General features: G+C 38.4%; 2 protein-coding genes across 2 annotated transcripts in view; both read left to right on the top strand.

Moving 5' to 3' along the window:
* Window positions 1-20,524, top strand: part of LOC310716041 (tetraspanin-1-like) — a 32,450-nt gene extending 11,926 nt beyond the window's left edge. Inside the window, exon 8 of the transcript XR_014530467.1 lies at window positions 20,504-20,524. The gene's annotated coding sequence lies outside the window, so the exon portion shown is untranslated. The remainder of the gene's footprint in view (window positions 1-20,503) is intronic.
* Window positions 11,146-20,376, top strand: LOC310716039 (tetraspanin-1-like). Its single transcript, XM_083522865.1, has 7 exons — window positions 11,146-11,278; window positions 13,634-13,849; window positions 14,361-14,435; window positions 17,921-18,028; window positions 19,499-19,633; window positions 19,790-19,882; window positions 20,044-20,376. The coding sequence occupies exons 1-7, from the start codon at window positions 11,222-11,224 to the stop codon at window positions 20,083-20,085; spliced, it is 726 nt and encodes a 241-aa protein (XP_083378991.1). The 5' UTR covers window positions 11,146-11,221; the 3' UTR covers window positions 20,086-20,376.
* Window positions 20,525-23,385: the final 2,861 nt, after the last annotated feature.

Raw genomic sequence — 23,385 nt, 5'->3', positions numbered from 1 at the left:
AGCCGTTTGGACTGTCCTCTGTAGTCTTTTGATGTCTGATTTTGTAGCTGAGTGGCTGATTAGCTGAGTAGAACTGTTTGAGCAGCTCCTGTGGTAGGTTAAACTTCCTCAGTTGGCAAAGGAAGCAGTCGGAATCTAGTCTGAGCCTGACCAGCATGCCGGCTAGCTTTCCACGCTTACGCTCCTTAAAGTGGTTTGCAGAACGCCGCTGCTCCGCCAACTACAGTGTCCATCAAACATTTGAATAGTCAAAAACCGGTAAAAGATTGTGTGGTGTGTGTGGTGTGTAAAAGAATGTGTGGTGTGTAAAAGAATGTGTGGTGTGTTACTGTAATTTCCGGACTATAAAGCCCACCCTTATATAAGCCGCACCCACTGAATTTGACAAAGATTTTTATTTTTAACATAAATAAGCCGCACCTGTCTATAAGTCTACACTGAAACTAATGAACTTTACACAGGCTGTAACGAAAGACACTAAAAGCAATATGTTGCGCTTCTATTAAGAGCAGAGCGGTATTTTGGCAATAGCATGTCACTGCATTCTTCCGCTATAACTGCACGTGTGGAGACCGAGGAATATGTCCTTTTTATTTTCTGATGCTCATTTCTAAGTTTCTTTGACTAACCCATAACGCTGTTACCAAGAAAAATAAAAAAGCATGAGTTTTGGAAACCTGTCTGTGCTTATATGATTTCTGTTGCAACTGGAGTTAGCGAGCTCTCCCTTCACCCAGACTCAACACGTTACAACGGCTTGTATCTAAACAGTAGCCGACCAAGAAAGTCATTGTTCACTGTCTTCCTTCTTCCTTTCACAACTACAGTGGTAACTTGACCTACAAGTGTATTAATGTACGAGTTTTCCGAGGTACGAGCGGTCACTCGGTCGATTTCTTTGCTTTGTTACGCGAGCGAAAAATTTAGGTACGAGCTCGAGACGCCGCTGCTAGATGGTGAAGCGAAGCCAGAAAGCGAAAAATGTGACGAAAATTAAGATAAGCAAAGAAAAAAAAGTCAACATTAAGTAAGGGATACTTAGTGTACAGGAGTGATAGTAAAAAAGGAGTTTTCCCTCCCCCTCCGCTTATCACCTCTACCCCACCTCCACACACACACACACACACACACACACACACACACACACACACACACACACCCAGCGTTTTTCGTTAGCTCAAGTCGTCTCATCTTATTATATATCTACATACTTTTCTATTATGTTTTTATACAAGATTTGTTATTTAGAAATGTATTTTCCAATTTAATAACATGAAACATAAAAACGGGGTGTCATTTTGAGGGTTGGAACGGATTTATGCCATTGGTAGTGCCATGCGTATCGATTTCATACATTTGTATGAGATCTTATAAAATCCTGTGAAGTTTAACCTGTAATTTGACTGCCCTTTAAACCAAGCTCAATGAATCCCTGATTATAGTGTTACCCTCTGCCCCACCAATTGTATTCACCAAATGAAAAACAGGAAAGAGCAACAATATTCCTCAGGAGATTTATTGATTTTATTGTCAGGACTTTATTTATGATGTTTAGGACTAAGAAAAACAACAATTAAACAATATAAACCTATATAGAACTTCTAATGGTTTTATTTTGTTTTATTGTTATCATGGGAAATGGAAACGCTCCCTGTGGGTCACATTTGTCAACTTATTATGACATCTACTGGACACCAGAGGTAGAAAAAGTAGTCAAATATTCTACTCAAGTAAAAGTAGTTACTTTAATAAAATTTAACTTAATTGCAAATAAAGTTACTGGACAAAAAAATACTCAAATAAAAGCAAAAAGTAGCTCATTTAAAATTTACCAGGTATTTTTTTTTTAAGCAGGGGTGATTCTAGTGTAGTTCAAAACTAGATATAAATCGCAAACTAGTTGTTTTTATTTGAAGGAACACCTTTACAAATTCAAATGCAATAACAACAACAAAACAAAAATTAATAATGATTAAAAAAAAAAAAATGCTACAGTCCATTATGTCTAATGTGGGTTATGCACTTTCAAAAAAAAAAAAAATCTCCTGTTATTATGGCAGTTATCATAATGAAATTATATTTATTTGTTTATTTATTTTTTACTAAGTAATGGATGACGGAACATTTCGATCTTTCTATTCATATATTTATTATGTAGAGAGCGCCCCCTGTCTGTTTTCTTTATTTTACAAAATCACAGTCTTTTGTTATCAGATTTGAATAATTTATTGCTCTTTTCGGTACGATCTAAAAATTAATAATATTAATAAAATAATAGTTTAAGTTCGCGCCGGTGCGTTTGTCAACCTCATAGGTTTTTCTGCCGGTGTTACACAAGATTCTGTGACCATCGTATTTTATGTCACTAGAGGGTGCTGTTGTAAAATGCATTAAATTAATCATTATTTGATCCTCTGCCGATGTTGTAAATTTACCCCCTTACGAAGAAATTAACAGTCTAGTATGTTTATGGTAGGTTTATTTTAACAGAAAGTTGAATAATATATATTATTTTATAATATATAATATTATAAATCATTCAATTTGTATTTGATCGAGTGAAATAAGTATTTAATCCCGTACCAACCAACAAGAATTCTGACTCCCACACACCCAAATTAGTCCTGTACCTTTAGGAAAGAACGTCACTAGGTTACGTAGTTTACCCTAGTTCTCTGAGGGAACGAGAGCTGCGGCGAAAACGCTTTGGGAACGCCTCGCGTTGTTAATGCTCTGAATCACGTGTAAAATCTGGCCAATAGGCAGTCGTGACATCATTGGCGGGTGACGTCGCGCAAACCAGGAAGCTACAAAATGGGAGGGCGATGGGAGTGACATCAGCTTTTGGAAAAGGATAAGGTAAGCGCTGCAGGGATGCAGGGAGTATGGCACCTTGACTCAGCTCTCGTTCCCTCAGGGAACTTGAGTTACCTACGTAACCTAGTGACGTTCCCTTTCAGGAACTTGAGCTGCATCAAAAAAGCTTTGGGAACGAGTGTCCAATCACGCCATACTGACCAGTCCCTGCCTAGTGTGGCAGGGGTGGCTCTGATGTCGAGGTCGTAAAACCTGTCAAAGGTCAGCAGGGTGGACCAACCCGCAGCATTACAAATGTCCTGGAGGTACACTCCAGCAGACCAGGCTGTAGAGGCCGCCATACCCCGGGTGGAATGAGCTTTAACTCTGAAAGGAGTGGGAATGCCAGAAGACTCAAAACACAGACAAATGGCATCCACAATCTATTTATTGAGCGTTTGCTTATTAGCTGGGAAACCTTTCCTGTGAGGGCAATAGCAGACAAACAGCTGCTCCGACTTCCTCCGACAGCAGGTCTGGGGCTGTGCCCACCGAGCAGAGGAAAGGACTCAACCGTCTGATTGTTTTGTAGCCCATTCCAGCCTTGTGCAGGTCTACAATCTTGTCTCTGATGTCCTTCGACAGCTATTTGATCTTTCCCATGGTGGTGGAGAGGTTTGAATGGAAGAGGTTGATTCTGTGACTGGTGTCTTTTATACACACAATCAGTTGATATTAGAAGTTCTGTCCTAAAGGGACAGGACTAATTTGGGTGTGTGGGAGTCAGAATTCTTGCTAATTTGGTACAGGATCAAATACTTATTTCACTCGATAAAATGATGTGTTGCACTAAAGGGTATAATTTCACCTATTTTATATTTATTCATTTCTGTTTGGTCAAACAGAAATGTGCACTGCATTAATCGTGCATTATTAAAATTTGTGCGGTTTAAATGAATTTTCATTAACCCGTTCATTTTGACAGCCCTAATAAATATAATAATACAAAACGAATTTCAAATTAATTTTTAATTAAAATTTTGTTATCTAACGAATGTATCCAGACTGAACATCCACCATATAGAACACAAGCAGAGAAAAGATAATGATGATCAGGTGATCAGGAATGTCTCTCTTCTCAGTCATGTTTACGTTCCCGACTCCCTCTGTCTCATCCACGTTAACACCAGACTTCTTATCGCTCTTTGTCTTGCTCATTGTTTGCTTTTTAAACTAGTCTATGTCTGTGGTGTGAGAGAGCCAGGAAATGATACAGCAGTGTTAGGCTGGAAAAGCCACGCAATAACAAGAAAAAGGTTGATGTGTTAATTTTTTCAAAGCAACAAGGAATTTTATTTTTGCTCTGAGAGACGCTCCGAAGCAACTGAGAAAAACTGTAAATAATAACCTATTGATACAACTATAACATACAATAATGTGTTTGGGTAAAGATTTGTCAAATCCACATGAAGTGTATGAAATCAAATGACTAACATTTGAGTATTGTCTGTATTATGTTGTCTTCACACACACACACACACACACACACACACACACACACACACACACACACACACACACACACACACACACACACAAACACACTGTTGTTGAGGTGTACTTCCTTTCTCACTTTTGTATTGAGTGTGTGCTATAAACAACTGACAGACATTCAGTCTATTTCACATATAGTTTTCAGGTGAACTATAAAACAAACAAACAAAACAAAACAAAAACGATAACAGATAAACCAACATTTATTTTCAATCAGTAAGCACCACGTTTGAAACCTCAGTTTATAAGAACACTTGATTTGTAAGATGTTATGCTGAGAACGAGTTCTCAAATTTTATCTTTGTGATAAATACTAGGCCCTTTAATCTCTGGACTTGCACAGCACAGTGCACTTTATACCACACCATACCGCACACGGTCACTTTATAGACAATCAGATCAACCACCTTATGTGATTAGTGTTTACTGTCATAAGCATACCTTGTATATACACTTTTCCTCATATATATCTTTATATATTTTATATTTTACATAGTTTATACTCTTTATTTATCTGCCTTCTTTTTCTTTGTTTTATTTTTCTCCCCATCCTATTCCCTCATGCCGGACAGTCGTATAAAGAATTTCACTGCATGTCGTACTCTGTATGTATGTGTATGTGACAAATAAAATTAGATCTGATTTTGAGCTGAAATATGTAAAAATATTCAAATGTAATCGATTACACAGACAGATATCAACTAGCTGGACTTTAGGGGTCCAAAGGCCTCAAACTACATTTAAAAAATGTGTAACTGTAAAAAAAAGAAAGTTTTACAATAAAAATGTAAAACAAAGAAAAGAAAATGTCTTAAGAAAAATCTTTATAAAATGTTATTTTGTATTATTTGTTGGTCAGTGTTTGAACTTTTTCATTGTGGTGCTTTGTGTGGAAAGGCGTATTTGTCATCGGTTTTACACACACAAACACACACAGACACACACACACACACACACACACACACACCCTACAGTTTCCAGCCATGTATTCTGTAATAAAGTGTTAAAAATAAAATAAATAAAATATATAAAACAAACAAACAAACAAACAACTAAATAAATAACAAAAAAACTGAGCAGGTGGAAGGAACAGATTTTTTTTTTGCTAAATGTTCATACACTGCCTCCTGCTGTTGGAATGAATCATCTATGTCTCTGCTTCTCACTTTCTTTTGTCAGACAGAAGTCATTTGTTTTGCATGGATCACCATATAATGGACGATAACGTCATTACCTGACTTTATTTTCATTAGTTAAAGCATGCACCATTTGTTGAAAAACATATTCATCTTTTGTCCTGCTCTCTGATGCTCATCTGGTTGATTAAGATGTCTAAAAAGATTCCCAACATTGTGTGACTTTTTTCTTACATTAGTTTATAAAACAGTGTAATAAGATAAAGATAGATAGATAGATAGATAGATAGATAGATAGATAGATAGATAGATAGATAGATAGATAGATAGATAGATAGATAGATAGATAGATAGATAGATAGATAGATAGATAGACTGCACACCTTGTCATTCATGCAATTACCTAATTAGCCCATCATGTGGTAGCAGATCAAAGTATATCATCTTGTAGCAGATACATCTCAAGACAAGAGCTTTAGTTAACTTCCACATTAAGAATGAAAATCACAACTGTGTCCACACAGATGTCAGACTTTGATGTGAATGGTGTGAATTAAAATCATTTGTGACAAAAGGTGACAGACAAGCATCACCTTCCTTAGTTCTCCCACATCGGCTGCAATACAAAAAAGAGAGAGAAGATAGGAGCATGTAAAATCTTTAACAAGATTCTGGAGAATGGAGAAGGAGTGTACCAATTTTCAAGAGTAAGGGAGATGTGCAGACCTGCAGTAACTACAGAAATAAAGTTGATCAGTCACACAATGAAGTTATGGGAAAGAGTAGTGGAAGCTAGGCTGAGAGAAGAGGTGACCATCTGTGAGCAACAGTATGGTTTCAGGGAGAGGAAGAGCACCACATACGCCTTATTTGCTTTGAGAATGTTGATGGAGAAGTATAGAGAAGGTCAGAAGGAGTTGCACTGTGTATTTGTGGATTTAGAGAAAGCGTACGGTGGAGAGAGGAGTTGTGGTATTGTATGAGGAAGTCAGGTGTGGCAGAGAAGTATGTGAGGGTGGTGCAGGACATGCAAGAGGACAGTGTGACAGCAGTGATGTGTGCAGTAGGAACGACAGACTGGTTCAAGGTGGAGGTGGGATTGCATCAAGGATCGGCTCTGAGCCCTTTCTTGTTTGCAGTGGTGATAGACAGGTTGATGGATGAGGTCAGACAGGAGTCTCCTTGGACTATAATATTTGTGGTTGATATTTTGATTTGTGGTGAGAGTAGGGAGCAGGTTGAGAAGAGCCTGGAGAGGTGGAGGTACATGCTGGAGAGAAAGGGAATAAAAGTCAGTAGAAGTAAGACATAGTACATGTGTGTGAATGAGAGGGAGGGAAGTGGAATGGTGTGGTCGCAGGGAGAAGAGGTGGTAAAGTACTTGGGGTCAACAGTACAAAGTAATGGAGAGTGTGTTAGAGAACAGAAGAAAAGAAAGCAGGCAGGGTGGAGTGGTTGGAGAAGAGGGGCAGGAGTGATTTGTGATAGAAGGGTATCTGCAGGAGTGAAAGGGGAAGTTTATATGACTGTGGTGAGACCTGCTATGTTGTATGGCTTAGAGACAGTGTCGTTGACTAAAAGACAGGAGTCGGAGCTGGAGGAAGCAAAGCTGAAAATGCTAGGATTTTCATTGGAAGTGACGAGGATGGACAGGCTAGATTGAGATGGTGTGGACATGTGCAGAGGAGGGACATGGGGTATATCAGTAGAAAAATGCTGAGAATGGAGGTGCCAGGTGGGAGGGAAAAAAAGGAATGCTAAGGCATAGGTTTATAGATGTGGTGAGGAAAGACACAGATGTTGAGCAGATGTATAGGGTACAGGGTAGGATGAAGATCCACTGTGTTAACCCCTAACAGGAGCAGCTGAAAAAAAAGAATAAGGTGAAGTACGAAAGTTTCTTTTTATTGGTTGTTCATCCATTTTTTTAGAAATTGTAATTTTGTGTTTCGAACCCAGCCATTAGGGAGGCACAAGCCAGTGCACTCTTAGTGCCGGTCCCAAGCCCGGATAAATGGGGAGGGTTGCGTTAGGAAGGGCATCCAGCGTAAAACATGTGCCAAATCAAATATGCGGGTCACGATTAAGAATTGCATACCAGATCACTCGAGGCCCGGGTTACCAACGACCGCCACAGGTATCGTTAGCCAACAGGGTACCGGTGGAAATTGGGCTACTGTTGGCCGAAATAGGAGAAGGAGAGGGGGAAGACGTCTACAGAGGCGACAGGGAAAGGAGAAGTGTAGGAGAGTAGAGGTTCGAGTTGGTACTTTAAATGTTTTCACTATGACTGGTAAAGGGAGAGAGATAGCTGATATGATGGAGAGGAGAAAGGTAAATATGTTGTGTGTTCAGGGGACCAAGTGGAAAGGGAGTACGGCTAGAAACATTGGAGGTGGGTTTAAACTGTTCTATTATGGTGTGGATGGAAAGAGAAATGGTGTAGGGGTGATTCTGAAGGAATAGTACAGTAACAGTGTAGTGGAGGTGAAGAGAGTTTCTGATAGGGTGATGATCGTGAAGCTGGAAATTGGAGGGATAATGATAAATGTCATCAGTGCCTATGCTCCACAAGTCGGCTGTGAGATGGAGGAGAAGGTAAGATTCTGGAGTAAATTAGATAAATTGGTAGATGGTGTACCTAGAAATGAATGATTGGTGATTGGGACAGACTTCAATGGACATGTAGGTGAAGGGAACAGAGCTGATAAGGAGGTTATGGGTAGGTATGGCCATAAGAAGAAGAATATGGAAGGGCAGATGATGGCAGATATTGCTAAAATTATGGAAATGGCAGTGGTGAATACGTATTTTAAGAAGAAGGAGGATCATAGGTTGACCTATAAGAGTGGAGGAAGGTGCACACAGGTGGATTATGTTCTATGTAGGAGATGCAACCTAAAGGAGATTAGAGACTGTAAGGTGTTGGCAGGGGACAGTGTAGCTAGACAGCATCGGATGGTGGTCTGTTGGATGGTTTTGGAGGCGAAGAAGAAGAGGAGGAAAGTAAGGACTGAAAGAAGAATAAGATGGTGGAAACTGAAGGAGGAAGAGTGTAGTGTGAGGTTCAGGGAATAGGTTAGACAGAGGCTCGGGGGTGGTGAAGAGGTGGTGGATAATTGGGAAACTACTGCAGGAGTAATGAGGGAAGCTGCTAGAAAAGTACTTGGTGTGACATCTGGAAATGGAAAGGAAGAGAAAGAGACGTGGTGGTGGTATGAGGAAGTGCAGGAGAGCATAAGGGGAAAGAGGTTAACAAAACAGAAGTGGGATCGACAGAGTGATGAGAAAAGTAGGCAGGAGAACAAGGAGATGCGGCAGGAGGTAAAGAGAGATGTGGCGAAAGCCAAGGAAAAGGCATACAAGGAGCTGTATGAAAGGTTGAACACTAGAGAAGGAGAAAAGGATTTGTACCGATTGGCCAGGCAGAGGGACCGAGCTGGGAAGGATGGGTTGCAAGTAAGAGCAATAAAGGATGGAGATGGAAATGTGTTGACTAGTGAGGAGAGTGTGTTGAGAAGATGAAGGGAGCAGCTGATAAACGAGGAATATGAGAGAGAGAGAAGGTTGGATGATGTGGCGTTAGTGAAGCAGGAAGTGGATAGGATTAGTAAAGAGGAAGTGAGAGCAGCGATTAAGAGAATGAAGAGTGGAAAATCGGTTGGACCAGATGACATACCGGTAGAAGCGTGGAGATGTTTAGGAGAGATGGCAGTGGAGTTTTTTACCAGATTGTTTAACAAGATTCTGTAAGGTGAGAGGATGCCTGAGGAATAGAGAAGGAGTGTACCGGTACCGGTCTTTAAGCATAAGGGAGATGTGCAGACCTGCAGTAACTACAGGGGAATTAAGTTGATCAGTCACACCATGAAGTTATGGGAAAGAGTAGTGGAAGCCAGGCTGAGAAAAGAGGTGACCATCTGTGAGCAACAGTATGGTTTCATGCTGTGGAAGAGCACCACAGACGCATTATTTGCTTTGAGAATGTTGATAGAGAAGTACAGAGAAGGACAGAAGGAATTGTATTGCGTATTTGTGGATTTAGAGAAAGCGACTTGTGGATTTTAGAGCGTACGACAGGGTGGAGAAAGAGGAGTTGTGGTATTGTATGTGGATGTCAAGTGTGGCAGAGAAGAATGTGAGGGTGGTGCAGGACATGCATTAGGACAGTGTGACAGCACTGAAGTGTGCAGTAGGACTGACAGACTGGTTCAAGGTGGAGGTGGGATTGCATCAAGGATCAGCCCTGAGCCCTTTCCTGTTTGCAGTAGTGATGGACAGGTTGACGGACAAGGTCAGACAGGAGTCTCCCTGGACTATGATGTTTGCGGATGATATTGTTATTTGTGATGAGAGTAGAGAGCAGGTTAAGAAGAGTCTGGAGAGGTGGAGGTACACGCTGGAGAGGAGGGGAATAAAAGTCAGTAGGAGTAAGACAGAGTACATGTGCGTAAATGAGAGGGAGGGCAGTGGAGTGGTGCGGTTGCAGGGAGAAGAGGTGGAGAAGGTGGAGGAGTTCAGCTACCTGGGGTCAACAGTAACAGTGCAAAGTAATGGAGAGAGTGTTAGGGAAGTAAAGAAATGAGTGCAGGCAGGGTGGAGTGGGTGGAGAAGAGTGACAGGAGTGATTTGTGATAGTAGGATATCTGCAAGATTGAAAGGGAAAGTTTATAGGACTGTGGTGAGACCTGCGATGTTGTATGGATTAGAGACAGTGGCATTGAGTAAAAGACAGGAGGTGGAGCTGAAGGTAGCAGAGCTGAAGATGTTAAGGTTTTCGTTGGGAGTGACGAGGATGGACAAGATTAGAAATTAGTTTATTAGAGGGACGTTTTGGTGACAAGGTGAGATTGAGATGGTTTGGACATGTGCGGAGGAGGGACATGAATTATAATGGTAGAAGAATGCTGAGGATGGAGCCACCAGGAAGGAGGAAAAGAGAAAGACCAAGGAGGAGGTTTATGTATGTGGTGAGGGAAGACATGCAGGTAGTTGGTGTGAAAGAGGCAGATGTAGAGGACAGGGTGGTATGGAGACGGATGATCCGCTGTGGCGACCCCTAATGGGAGCAGCCGAAAGAAAAAAATAATTAATTTTGTGTTTCGCTCTGTATGTATTCAATTCAATTTATTTTTATTTGTATAGCACTTTTAACAATTAGCATTGTCTAAAAGCAGCTTTACACAGATAATGTGGTGATAAAATTGAATAATATTTGTGTACGTTTGTCCCTGATAAGCAAGCCGGGCGACTGTGGCAAGGAAAAACTTCCCAAGATGGCATAAGGAAGAAACCTTGAGAGGTACCAGATTTAAGAGGGACCCCATCCTTATCTTGGTTGCACCGAATGTACATTTATTACAGATAAATTATGTTGCAGTGTGCAGTGATGGTGATCAGAAACAAACTGTAGTACTGTAGTCCATTATTGAGTATAGAGTATCATCTGTATTATGTTGTCTTCACACTTCATGGTGTTGTACTCTTGACTGCTTTATGAACCGTTTCTTGAAGCTTTACAGGACAGCTCAGAAGAACTCGAATACGTCACATGACTCGTTTTCTCAACTGTGCAAAACCGTTGCCTTTGACACAGTATGCACTCTTGAAAATATCAGGGGTACCTCCTTTCTCACTTTTGTTTGCAGTGTGTGCTAAAACCAGCTGACAGACATTCTGTGCATTTCACATATAGATTTCAGGTGAACTATAAAACAAACAAAAAAAATTGCAGGATGACTTGCAAAATATGTCTGAAGATACTTATGATCGTCTGCAACAGTGCCATCTTCGTAAGTAATTTTTTTATATAATGTATGTATTTTTTTATGATGATTTGAATTATTATTACAAATACTGTAATCTAAACATATTGTATTCATATAGTTACTACTTCAAGGGGTATGAACATCAGACCTGACCCAAATGTGTTTATAATCACTACAGATGAATACACAGTAATGTAATTCTTTGTAATAAATATGTGGAAATATTCAAACGTAATCTAGACTAGCTGGACTTGCTGGATATATTTCTGACAATGGGGGATCCAAAGGTCTGAGACCACATTTGTCATTCTTTTTGGAAATAAAGAATATAAAAAATTATGAGGAGTACAATAATAATAATAATAATAATAAAAATACAAATAAAATTTAATTGTGAACAAAGTATAGAAAATCAGGGAAAGAAAAATCAATGTAAAATTTAAGATTTTGTTTAATTGTTGGTCAGTGTACATTTTTTTTTTGTGGTGCTGTAGCGTCTTGGTGTGAAAAAACATATTCCATGATGTTATCTGTGGTTTTACACACACGCACACACACACACACACACACACACACACACACACCACACACACACACACACACACACACACACACACACACACACACACACACAAAAACACACAATGTGTCTTTAACTTCAAGTTAATATTCTATGATTTTTTTCATACTATGTTTTTGTAATCTTTTGTACTGAATGATTAAGCTCGAAAAATTCAAACATTGTCTCTAATAGTATGAGACTTTTGGATACCAAATGTCTTTGGTCATTCAGTTGACCTTATTAAATATATACCGGCACAAATATTTACACTTTTTCCTGAACTTCTACGTTTTGTAGGGTCACAACCGAATGAACTTGATTGGAATTGTTACCATTTAATTTGCACTACATGTTTAATAAAGTTAACAAATGAAACAGATTAAACAGTCACTTAAGTCTTCTGGAATATGTTTGTCTGCTTTACACAAGTCTCACAAAAGATGTTTAATTATACCGAAGTACAAGATTTTGACTGGCTCTTGGTTTGAAACCACTCCAGTGCAACTCCAGCAGTATGCTTAGAATTGAAATGTCTTTCTTCTTGCCCTGTAATTGACTCTCATATTCAATCCTGAACAGTAAACCAATACTTGGTGATTACAAAAAAGCATACAAAAAAGCATTTCGAAAATTCAACTGAAAAGGAAAGCACCAATTGTGCACTTAGGCTTATCTCTACACCATCTATTCTCTTATACAGAAAGAGATTTAATCAATGTATTATATTCAACTTATAAAGAACATCTATTTTCAATCAATGAGCAAAGCTTCTGTAACCTTGGTTTATGAGAACCAGGTTTGTAAGACGCAGTGCTGCGTAAGATTACTCAAATTGGATCTTTGTGATAAATACATAAAAATATTCAAACAAAATGGTCGCACAAACAGAAAGCTACATGTGAGTTACACAAGCTGGACATTTTTATTTTTTTTTTTTTTACAGTGTGAGACCACATTATTTATAACAGGAAATAAACAGAAAATTGTAGCGGAAACATGAAAACAAAGGGAAGGAAATGACATCATGAAAATCTGTTTCAGATTCAGATTCTACAGATTTAGTCGGTTACTGTTTGAGTTCTCTCGTGACATTGTGGTGTTTGCTTAAGAGGACTTTTCCATGAGATCATGTTTTTTTACAGTAAAAAAAACCCCTGTCTGAGTTACACTTACTCAACTTTAAACATTCATTACAGCAAAATAGAGATGATCCAAAGTCAAATACGTCTTAAAATTCAAGTCAAGTCAAGAAACTTTTATAGTCGTTTTTACAATATATAGCTGACACAGTAAACAGTAAAATGAGACAACATTCTTCCAGAACCCTGGTGCTACATTAACCAACAAAGAGCTACAACACACAATATAAAGCTACATAACAGAACAAGGACTAGAGTAAGTGATCTTGCCACAAAAAATGTATCATGTGCAACCTAGTTTAAAGAGTGCAGACAAAAACCAGTGCAGACAGACAACCCAAGACCTATTGTAAACCTACAATAATGTGCAAAAGAGGACTATACACAATAGTGTATTAGTAAACATAAACACAATGTAGTGCAAAAACAGCAGTAGCGGTAATCGAGAGGTGCAAAACCTTTTTGCAAAAAAATCTGTACATGACATCTTGTAGATTCATAACGTATAGCCCATTTACAGGGCAGCTTTATTGTTGGTTCTTTTTTGGGGGGAATTTTTTCCCTCACTGCTTCCTGATTTTTACATTTCTTACACTTACACTTACAATATTTCCTGTGTCTTTCACTTCTTCCTTCTAATATTTTTCTCTGTATTCTTGTCTATATCTTGGTCTTTAGTTAGGAGGAGCTGCAATTCTGATAATTGGAGGTTTAATCGAAGTTACTAAAAAGCATATATTTGGAGTGCTGGATAACAATACAATAATCCCAGAAGAATTAGCACTTCTGACTAAGGCCAGCTACCTGATGATTGCTGTCGGAGGTGTAATCGCTTTCATGGGCTTCCTGGGCTGCTGCGGAGCCTGCTGCGAGAACAAGTGCCTGCTTAAGATTGTAAGTGACCTTATTATATAAATATTAATATATAAATTATTGTACTTTTTACTCCACCTGCAGTCAACCAACAATACCAAAAATTTCCCCACTGTGGGATGAATAAAGGTATGTCTTATCTTATCTTATCTTATCTTATCTTATCTTATCTTATCTTATCTTATCTTATCTTATCTTATCTTATCTTATCTTTTCAACCAACTAAGGCTTCAGGACACCATTCTGTTATTTAATTGAAGCTACAATCGGATATTTAGTACCTCAGAGCTAAAACAGCTGTGACAGTGATGTGAAAAGTCCAAAGATTAATCCAAGATGGCTGCCCTGATAATAGTGCAGAATTTAGATTCTTAGAAAAGTTTTGTTCATTATATTTTGTTTCTGTGTAACTCTAAACATGAGGAGAATTGTATTTGGAAAATGTATGTTGAATGGATTTTTTTTTGTTCCTCTAAGAGCCAATATACATCACTGATTCGATTTTGCTGTTTATATTCAATCTCACTTATAGTTTTTCAACATCATCTTCATTGTGTTTGTCGTGGAGGTGATTGCAGCAGTGCTCCTTTTGCTTGACCGGCCTGGGGTAAGAGCAAAGATTCTGAATGTACAATACACTAGTGATCACATCTAAGCTTATGGTACTGTACATACTCAAGCAGCCAGTAAAAAAAACAGCATCTAGGTTATCTAGGTTATTGTTTCTAATAACCTTTATTCTACAATATTTCTCAAAAAGGACCATGTATTTATCTGATCCATACAACTGAGCAGTTATGGGGTTCGAGACCCGGTTCAGGAGCCCAGGAGTGGCAGCTTGATGTGGCTGGGATTTGAACTCATGGCCTTCGGATAAGTCCATTGCCTTAACTACTTACTGTAGCTACCACCTCCCCAATTATGGGTGATGTACATCTCTACTCTAGACCCCAATTAACTGTTGACTGGAGCTGAAGATTATGACTTGGGGCCATGATTTGCATATGAGGCATAAAAACATTTGATCAGGTTCATTATTATAAATACTTCAAGAAAGTCACAAACCTGTTTATTCACTTTAACGTTCTATCCAGTGTTGGGCAATAACGCGTTAATGTAACGCGGTTACTTTTGACAGTAACTAATACTGTAACGCATTACTTTTTAAATAAAGTAACTCCGTTAACGTTACTGCATGGTGCGTTACCCGTTACTTTTTTTAATTAATTAATTTAGGCTGATGTGTAGCTTACAGACTAACCTGCTTACGCATTGTAGGATTGGTGGATGAACCACTGTAAACACGAAGAAGACGCACTGTGGGCGTGTTTCCGTTTATTCAGGTCTGTGCGGCAGTAATGGCGAGGCGAGGCAAAAGCAAGACGAGTTTCTCAAAGTGGAAATATGCTCATTATTTCACTTTAGTTGAGCATAAAGACAAAAACTTTTTAGTCAAATGTAAGCTGTGTCTTTCTGGTTCCAAGCTCGTATCTACTGCGATAAACAGCAACTCCAATCTGTCGAAGCACCTTCAGAAACTCCACGCCTCGACGAAGCTAGAAGCTAACCCGGTGTTCTGTTCTACATTGTTGATAGTTTTCATACTTAAGCTGTGAGAGGAACATTTTTAAGAGCTCAACACAACAGCTTTTATGATGCAGAAGCCACTTTAGTTTTCGATTGTGAATATATTATTCAGCTTGTTTTGTTATTTATTTCAGAAATCCTTGTGATATATTCAGTTTGTTCTGGTCTGACTTAAATAAAATAGTGTTTAAAAATTACTTTGTGTTTAAGTCAGTTTTGTGTTTTGTATAAACCATAACGCATAAAAGGGCATTAATGGGAACATTAAAGAACGTTCTTTAAAAAAGTAACTAAAAAGTTACTTTTAACAGAGTTTTTTGAATGAAGTAACTGTAAATAGTTACTATTTCTTAGTAACTAGCACAATGCTGGTTCTATCTAAGAATCAGATTTTATAAAGCTTAAATACTTAAAGTCCCCCTTCATGAGCAGTTCAAGGACTCTGCAATTTTCCACTATGTCTATTTCCCTTGTTTCTTTAACCACTTCAAGATAAAGAACCTGAACTGTAAGCATTTTTGGCCAAGTCTTTTATCAGTGCTGACACCGTTACACCTCATGTTCTGCAGCTTACACCTCATGTTACGCTAGACTATGGAAAGTTAAGAAAACAGAACGAACTTCTTAGAAATGAACTTCACTTTTTTGAACAAATACGGGCAGTTAATTGACAAAAAAAAAAGTTTGAAAAAAAAAAGTTGATTTGGGTAGAACATAAATAAAATTTAATTAAATTATATATATATATATATATATATATATATATATATATATATATATATATATATATATATATATATATATATATATATACAGTGAGGAAAATAAGTATTTGAACATCCTGCTATTTTGCAAGTTCTCCCACTTAGAAATCATGGAGGGGTCTGAAATTGTCATCGTAGGTGCATGTCCACTGTGAGAGACATAATCTAAAAAAAATATCCAGAAATCACAATGTATGATTTTTAAACTATTTATTTGTATGATACAGCTGCAAATAAGTATTTGAACACCTGAGAAAGTCAATGTTAATATTTTGTACAGTAGCCTTTGTTTGCAATTACAGAGGTCAAACGTTTCCTGTAGTTTTTCACCAGGTTTGCACACACTGCAGGAGGGATTTTGGCCCACTCCTCCACACAGATCTTCTCTAGATCAGTCAGGTTTCTGGCCTGTCGCTAAGAAACACGGAGTTTGAGCTCCCTCCAAAGATTCTCTATTGGGTTTAGGTCTGGAGACTGGCTAGGCCACGCCAGAACCTTGATATGCTTCTTACAGAGCCACTCCTTGGTTATCCTGGCTGTGTGTTTCGGGTCATTGTCATGTTGGAAGACCCAGCCTCGACCCATCTTCAATGCTCTAACTGAGGGAAGGAGGTTGTTCCCCAAAATCTCGCAATACATGGCCCCGGTCATCCTTTCCTTAATACAGTGCAGTCGCCCTGTCCCATGTGCAGAAAAACACCCCCAAAGCATGATGCTACCACCCCCATGCTTCACAGTAGGGATGGTGTTCTTGAGATGGCACTCATTATTGTTCTTCCTCCAAACACGTTTAGTGGAATTATGACCCAAAAGTTTTATTTTGGTCTCATCTGACCACATGACTTTCTCCCATGACTCCTCTGGATCATCCAAATGGTCATTGGCAAACTTAAGACGTGCCTGGACATGTGCTGGTTTAAGCAGGGGAACCCTTGGTGCCATGCATGATTTCAAACCATGACGTCTTAGTGTATTACCAACAGTAACCTTGGTAATGGTGGTCCCAGCTCTTTTCAGGTCATTGACCAGCTCCTCCCGTGTAGTTCTGGGCTGATTTCTCATCTTCCTTAGGATCATTGAGACCCCACGAGGTGAGATCTTGCATGGAGCCCCAGTCCGAGGGAGATTGACAGTCATGTTTAGCTTCTTCCATTTTCTAATGATTGCTCCAACAGTGTACCTTTTTTCACCAAGCTGCTTGGCAATTTCCCTGTAGCCCTTTCCAGCCTTGTGGAGGTGTACAATTTTGTCTCTAGTGTCTTTGGACAGCTCTTTGGTCTTGGCCATGTTAGTAGTTGGATTCTTAGTGATTGTATGGGGTGGACAGATGTCTTTATGCAGCTATTGACCTTATACAGGTGCATCTAATTTAGGATAATAAATGTAGTGTAGGTGGACATTTTAAAGGCAGACTAACAGGTCTTTGAGGGTCAGAATTCTAGCTGATAGACAGGTGTTCAAATACTTATTTGCAGCTGTATCATACAAATAAATAGTTTAAAAATCATATATTGAGATTTCTGGAATTTTTTTTTTAGATTATGTCTCTCACAGTGGACATGCACCTACGAAGACAATTTCAGACCCCTCCATGATTTCTAAGTGGGAGAACTTGCAAAATAGCAGGGTGTTCAAATACTTATTTTCCTCACTGTATATATATATATATTAAATAAGAAATGTGGTTGTGTTCCATGTAACAGTCAACACAAACATTTTGAAATGAAAATGTTTTCATTAGGCTGAAAAAATTTTGGAGAAAATCAGTAATAAAGTGGCTAAGAGCATTAAGGATACCTACGGTCAAAACGACATCATCACTAGAGCGTGGAACGAGACAATGACGCTGGTAAGACACGTTTCAATGTTTCTTTTCAGACTGTGTTTGTGTTTTTGACCAATTTGCATTACTATAAGCAAGAAGATTAGACATGCTTTATTTGATTGAGCACAACTTTTTAATACATTATTAGTACCCAGAAGTTTCTCACATGGCTAACAGTGATTTGTGCTACATGCTATAATTACAGACCTAAAGCTCCGTGTCACACAGTCAGGGCTGTAATTTGATTCACAGAGAATTCAGGCAGGTTATAAACCATTAAGCACCTCTACTCCTCTTGTCAGCAACCCAGCTAACTAAATACTAGCAGACTAGCTTTTTTAATTACATGTGAGTTAGTGATGTCTCATTTCATATCTGAGTCTGGATTTACCTTATTGCATTTAGCAACATAAAAAAAACCCTACAACTTTGCTCAGTATGCAGAGTCTCACTCAAAGTCAGTGGCTGCGGTGAGTTTAGCTCTGTGGTAACACATTTTACACAAATACAAATCTAGGTCATAAGTCAGCTATTTGAGGAAACTCAAAGTTCCTTGAAAATATGTAGGTACCAAGTGTACATGCAAATCCTTCCTACAGTCCTCTACCCTCAACATGTATTAGTAGGCTAAAACAAGAATAGAGTTAGCATTTGCTAATCAAAATACTGTGTAATAAATGTCATGTGTGTATATAAGCAAAAGGTAACAGCTTGTATTCTTCATAACACTCATTTATTCAGTTTTTCCCAGAAGTTTGTCACCCATTCTGTATATTTTGCACACATGACCTACACTATATGGTCATGTATAAGTTTGTGAAAAAAATTCTATGTGATTTTTGAACATCTCATTCCCTTATAATAACCTCCACTCTTCTGGGAAGACGTTTCACTAAATTTTGGAGTGTGCTTGTGAAGATCTGTGGTTATTCAGCCATAAATGTAGTAAAGTCAGGTACTGATGTAAGTGAGGTGAGGAACCCTGGGATACAGTCAGCATTCACATTCTCCCAAATATGGTTAAGGTCAGAGCTCTATAACAGGAGATCTTCGACTAAAAACCATGCAACTGATATTTTCGTGAAGCTGGATTTGTGCACAGGGGCATTGTAATGCCAACAGGTTTGCATCTCCTAGTTCAAGTGAAGGGAACATTTCATGCTACAACATCCTATACAGCATCCTATACAACTGTATGCCTTTTTGGGGAAGAAACCACATATGGCTGGAAAATTCAGGTGTCCAAATAGTTTTGTCCATATAGTTATTTTATATTTTCTACAAAAAAGCAAGTTTATATCTGTTTGAATGAGCAAAACAGATCGGAATGCTTCTCTTATCAATATAATGGCTGATATAATATTATTGTGTAATATATTATAGAATTGCATAATTGTTGCTAATGAAACTACAGTACCAGTTTTGATGGTGTGTGTGTGTGTGTGTGTGTGTGTGTGTGTGTGTGTGTGTGTGTGCGCGTGTATGTTTCTGTAGATGAAATGCTGTGGCTACAACAACTACACTGACTTCCAAGGCACCAAGTTTAAAACCCAGACCTCACTGTACCCCAATTTCTGCTGCTCTGATAAACAATCTCTACTGTGTGATTTGAAAAAAGCTGAAACAGCGGTAAATCTCCCGAATCCACTGCTGCAGTCTCATCCCAAACCTGTTCATTCGCTACAACCTTTCTATAACCTCATACACTCAAATTGTTAATGTGGCTGAGAACCAGACCTCTTAGATGATACTTGTATTTTTATATGGTCATGTTTTTCATTGCAGGGTGTGAATGGTTGTTTCAAGGCTGTGGTGAACTGGGTGACAAGTAAAGCTACTTTGTTAGGAGGCGTGGCTATTTGTGTCGCTGCTATCCAGGTAAAACCATAACGCCACACTTTGGGATGAGTCTTTTGACATAAAACTAATGTACACATAGCTGAATGATTACTCTCAGGGGTCTGATATGGAGATTTGTTTATATACAGTATATTATGTTTAATGCTTATAGTGGGCTTTGTCTGTTTCTTGTTTTACAGGTTGCTGCAATGTTAGTATCCCTGCTACTGTACAAGAGCTAAAGTGTAACTGGGAATTTAAGTCAAATAACATTATCTAATAATAATACATTCTGCAGTATATAAACTAAATTATACACAGTATGTTCTGTACCACACAGGCACATTTTGCACATTTAGCACATTTCATAATCCCGAATGTTTTATTCACAACTTACGTAAACCACTTCCGTATGCAATAACCAAAAAAGCCAAATACATTTTAGGATTTATATTTTATATAATAATACATATAGTGTTATGATTGTTTAAGGGTAGCTTTTTTGCATTTTTTTATTATAAACATCGCTTATGGCTGCATTCTGTATAATATTACTGTAAGGTTGTTATTTCAGTAATTGCATTTTTTTTACTATGAAATATTTGATAAAATGCCTTAAAAATACCTATATTCCATCGAATTATTAAAAGTCATAAGAAGTGAGCATTATGTCAATAAAAGATGGTGTGTGTTTCTTTTCTTAGAAAACCTCAAGGCTAAACCAGATTTTTTGACATCAACATTTTACTCAAAAGGTTTCCTGCACTGACTCCTAATAGGAAATCAGGTTATTTTAATGAAATCTCATTAGAAGCTACAGGCCAGTGTTATTGCATCATAAAATGTATCTATAACCCTAACCCTAGATGTTTCTAAAAAGGGTCATAAAACATTGGATTAATTAGTTCAGGAAAGAATCATGGAGACGGTATGATGTTCTGAATGCAAAAAAAGAATGCAAAATAGGAAAAAAAATTATGTATTACTAAAACAGACTGGTATTAAGTGGATTTAAATATAGATGTAAAAATTCAACAAATGGTAAATTTTGAAAAATTTCTTTTTGCAATACCTATATACTATTTAATTAATATGCCGCTATAAATGAAATGATCAATTGATTGTTAGTGATTTGATATAAAATGAATTTGATATTTTTGATCAGGAAAAACTGATCTGTTCTAATAAGCTACACTGTACATTTTCCACTGTACAAGGAGAAAGGTAAAAGTTTGCACGGTCTTCCCTCAGCCTTGCCAGACAAACATCTGAGCCCATACTGATTCTGCGTTCATGCTGTTTGTGTTCCTCAGAAGTCCGTTGTGGTGCTTCAGGGAATGTAGAAACTCATCATTGCATTTTAATTAGTCGACTATGCTAAGGTCATGCCTTTAGTCTGGTCTCCCCCTCTGTTGGAGGTTCCAATGCAGCTGCAGGTTGTGCTCTGGGTGTCGTTTCTTAAACATGATATTAGTGACTCACCCGTGCTTTCGATCTGCCCTGCGTACCTTTTCCACTTCCCCTACTCCCCTTCAGAGAAGGAGCAGTCAGAACTGACCAAACCTGTCAATTGCTGCAGCTGAGCAGGGGTTCTGCAGAAGGCTCCTCCCACAATGCTGGTGGATGAGGGCTGGGGCTAAGGAGCCAGTTGGAGCATTTGTTGAGAAACATATTCATCTTTTGCTCCTGCTCTCTGGTGCTTATCTGGTTGATTTAGGTGTCTAAAAATAACCTCAACAATTTGTGACTTAATCTATGTCAAACGTGGAGCCCTGGAAGGAGGGTTTAGCGACCCCTAATAGGAGCAGCATAAAGAAGAAGAAGTTGTTTATAAACAGTGTAACTAATGATAGCGTTGTGGTGAGAGACCTACGCCATGTCAAACGTGGAGCCCTGGAAGGAGGGTTTGCGGAGGACGAACAGCGTGGCGGCGGTGTAGGGGGGTCGTGGGTTCGAGTTGTTCCAGTAGCGATCCTGCTCCATTTTGGGCAAATCGCCATACATTTCATCTACTGCCATCATTGAGACCTGGAATGTGGCAATTAGGACACATTTAATAGTGTGTATGAGATAAATAGATATTTCACATCTACACCTCGTATACTGTACAGTGTGTCTTCATTATATACACTAATGAATGAGAACCAGTTATAATGAAATAAAATCTATGTATTATATTAAATATTCATCAAGCGCTATTCCTGTGAGACATTTACAGAGAAACAGAACTGGCAGAGTGATAATGAATGAAAGAAGTAAATGAGGATGAATGAATTAAGTACAAAGTAAATAAACAACAATAAAAGGAAAAAGCTAATGAGCTAATGGACAGACAGACTGATAGAGACAGAGATAGATAGATGACTGGATGAATGGATGAATGGATGAATGGATAACTAGATGGATGGATGGATGGATGGATGGATTGATAGAAGGATGGATGAATGGATGGATGACAGTAGACACATTTGAAAGTTTCTGTCTATAAGCCAGTTGCTTTCAAAATCATCCCCATCCTTTATTGAAACGGAGGACTTCAAAATAATAGGTGAAAGAATAAGTCTTCTGTCCTGAATACTTTCCTGTGTTGGAAATTTGAAGCAAAAGCTTTACCCTAATTACTGACAGTTTACTATTTTTACTACATAACTCCTTTTTTTTTTTTTTTTTTTCCCCCCCGACAATTTACAACTAAAAACTATGTACAAAAGCAATACAAAACCTCTGTGTGAGCTGTTACTATAGAAATGATGGATTACAACAAGTGAATTTATAAAAGATGCTGCTTTTGTTGTGAACATGTGATTCACAAAATTCTGACCAATCAGAGTCGAGCATTCAACAGTGTTATAGTATAATAAATATTAACCAGCTGGCATAAATTTTGTTTTTCTGCATCAGTGCCCTTTTCCTGACCTTGAGCCAGCCAGCATAGAAGAAGAACTGGAGCAGGGTGAAGATGGGGACGTACAGGTCAAGGTCATGACCTGGGTAGCCCTGCCTCGGGTCCAGGAACTGGCGGCCAACCAGACATACCAGGAAGAAGCTGTACACTGCTAATGTCACCACCTGAGATGGAGGGAAGAGAGTTTTATTTATAAAAAACACAAACAAACAAAACAAGGCAAAACAGGACAGTTCCATCCATTCCATCTCAACATATGAGGTTCAAATAAACTTTTAAGTGCTTTAATCTTGGCATTAAGTCATCGACTGTATATTAATATGTGCTTCTGCTTTTAAAAACGATCGTTTATCCTGGTACATGCTTTGGCCTGTTCTGCGAATAATTACCTCAATTTATTTTTGATTATGACGTCTTTAATTGCTTTAATTAACATTAATAATGCAGGTTTAATTAACTAGACTTCAGCCAGAACACATTTCATTATAAAACGTACATGAACCAGTGCAAGCAAAACTAATACATCAAACTGTTGCATACATACACTGTTTTTTATTTTTTACCATCTCACACACACACACAAACACACACACACACATGCACATTTCTCACCTGTGTGTAAACGAGTGGCACGCTG

The sequence above is a fragment of the Silurus aristotelis genome (genome assembly GCF_946808225.1).
Source record: "Silurus aristotelis genome assembly, chromosome: 20".
Taxonomy (NCBI): domain Eukaryota; kingdom Metazoa; phylum Chordata; class Actinopteri; order Siluriformes; family Siluridae; genus Silurus; species Silurus aristotelis.
This window is presented reverse-complemented; position numbering and strand designations above follow the sequence as displayed.

Bases quoted from the DNA above. Each gene is read 5' to 3' on its own strand.
- LOC310716039 (XM_083522865.1), top strand. From the start codon at position 11,222: ATGACTTGCAAAATATGTCTGAAGATACTTATGATCGTCTGCAACAGT. The intron at 14,436-17,920 runs GTAAGAGCAAAG...TGTTTTCATTAG, and splicing joins TTTTGCTTGACCGGCCTGGG to GCTGAAAAAATTTTGGAGAA. The intron at 19,883-20,043 runs GTAAAACCATAA...CTTGTTTTACAG, and splicing joins TTTGTGTCGCTGCTATCCAG to GTTGCTGCAATGTTAGTATC.